Raw genomic sequence first — 1,996 nt, 5'->3', positions numbered from 1 at the left:
AGGGGTCTCCGGAGCTGTCGGGGCCTCCGGAGTGATCCCCCACCCGGCCGGGAGGCTGCCCTTGCCTGCACACACGTGGGAGGGGAAGCCGAGGAGGGGAGATGCGGTCTGGGTGGCTTCACATGTTTGGGGGGAGGTGGAGGGCGGCCAGATGAAGGTCCAGGGGTGAGGAGAGGAGCCTGCTCCCTTCCAGCCCCCTCTCCTGGGAGGCTGGAGGGCTGGCTGCTCCCTCAGAAGTCCTGGGAGTGGGAACTCTCACCAGGCTGAAGGTTAGTCCGGAGCTTGTACATGTGGTCTAAGGCTTGAGTCAGGAAAGTCCCGGTCGTGTTGATCTCCATCAGGGTTAAATTATCCAGCTGGAAGAGAAAACACCAGAATGGAGTGGGGAGAGGGGGGACAGTGGAGGACAAGGACCTCCCAAAGCAGCTCTGCAGCCCACGGTGACAGCCCAAGGGACCAGCCCAGCCACCAGCCCCGCTCAGGAGAAGCGCCCGAGCAACAAGAGCCCCATTTCTATCAGGCACAGGGAGCCACAACCAGCCCTTAAAGCCAGGTTTTAGCTCCCAACAACCTGGGAAAGACACGTTCCACCCGGCCTTTCCACGAGCAGCTCCCACCAGCCACAAGCTGGCAGGGCGCAGAGAACCCTCCTGCACCTTGGCGTGAGCCTCCTGCTGCCGGACAAAGCTGTCCGCGGAGAGCCGCAGCTTGGCCAGGCGGGTGTCCCAGGTGTCCTTCACCAGCGTCCGGATCTCGTCGGCTTTGGGGATGTTGTCCGAGGCGCTAGAGGAAGAGAGAGGAGCAGAACAGCTCGTGAGGGACTCGGGTGTTATGTCAGCGGCGTCACGCTGGCGGTTCCTCAGCCCTCCGAGGTGTGAGCAGAGCAGTTATAGAGGAAAAAAACTGCAATTGGACACGGAGAGCAGCCTGGTGCTTCTGTTGCTGCGATTTCTGGGATGGTTTATTCACCCAGGAATGCTCAGCTCTGGTGCAGCAGCTGCTTCTCGCTAGAATCCTTCTGCTCTTTAATTGCCCAGATGGTACGAGGGACACGGAGGGCCGATAACCCGGCCAAAGGCGCGGGCGACCGGGGAATTGAGAGGGCTCGGCAGTGATTTGAGCCCCGGCTCTGCGCTCTCGCGGCTCAATCAGGGAGTATTAAGCTGAAAGGGCTGTAAGTCATGCCTCATCCTCCCGTTAAGGCGATTCAGCGCTGCCATAAGGACCTCGAGAGATCAGATCGATTCACCCAGACGGAGCTGTCGGGGTTTATTGCAGCGTGAGGGAAGGAGCCGCGTGCCAAGAGGAAAAGCCAGCTCTTAAACGACCGCCGTGCTGTATCCGAGGGCTCAGAGTCACGAGAGCCCACGCCGAGAAAATCACCAGCCAGCACATTTTACAAGTGAAATGCCTCAGCAGGGAGCTCAGGCCAAATATCCCCATCTCCTGCTTCTCAGGCTGAGGAAAGAGGAGCTTTCCTCCTGAAGCAGAGCCAAGGAGGAAGCCTGGAGGGTTCAGGCTGTTGGCAGCCACCGAACACGCCGCCCGTCCTCAAGGCCTCCCGTGTCGGGGGTAGCGGTACAGCCCCCAGTGTCGGGCCACAGAGCGAGCAATTCCCCCAGCCACTGAAACGCGAGTTACCAGGAGAGAACGACAGCTCTTGGCAGGCCGGGGGATCAACCCCCGTTAACTCTCACCTTCCCACCGCCCTCTGGCGCTGCTGCCAAGGAGAGCTGGAAGAATTGTCTACGCGGGCGGAATCCGTTACGACGCGCTTCTACTCACTAGTTCAGCAGCAGCTTGGTGAGTTCCATGTAATAGGGGCTGGGCATGGGAGTGAAGGTGTCTTCCCTACGCTCGCGGTCCCGGATCTCCTCCAGTTTTCCTAGAGAACAACAGGTTGGAGTGATGGGCTGAGAGTCGACCAGGCCAAGAGCCTGGGTCACACCAACCCCTGGCAACGCTCCAGGCTGGGGCAGAGCAGCTGGCAGGTGCC

At 60.4% G+C, this 1,996-nt stretch overlaps 1 protein-coding gene across 1 annotated transcript in view; it reads right to left on the bottom strand.

Moving 5' to 3' along the window:
- Nucleotides 1-230: 230 nt before the first annotated feature.
- GINS2 (GINS complex subunit 2 (Psf2 homolog)) overlaps nucleotides 231-1,996 on the bottom strand; it is a gene marked incomplete at its 5' end in the record, with an annotated part of 3,116 nt that continues 1,350 nt past the window's right edge. The window contains 3 exons of the mRNA XM_010137287.1: nucleotides 231-356; nucleotides 657-783; nucleotides 1,786-1,885. Coding sequence (XP_010135589.1) covers nucleotides 231-356; nucleotides 657-783; nucleotides 1,786-1,885 — 353 coding nt within the window. The remainder of the gene's footprint in view (nucleotides 357-656; nucleotides 784-1,785; nucleotides 1,886-1,996) is intronic.

Source organism: Buceros rhinoceros, unplaced genomic scaffold, assembly GCF_000710305.1.
Source record: "Buceros rhinoceros silvestris isolate BGI_N320 unplaced genomic scaffold, ASM71030v1 scaffold27795, whole genome shotgun sequence".
NCBI lineage: Eukaryota > Metazoa > Chordata > Aves > Bucerotiformes > Bucerotidae > Buceros > Buceros rhinoceros.
This window is presented reverse-complemented; position numbering and strand designations above follow the sequence as displayed.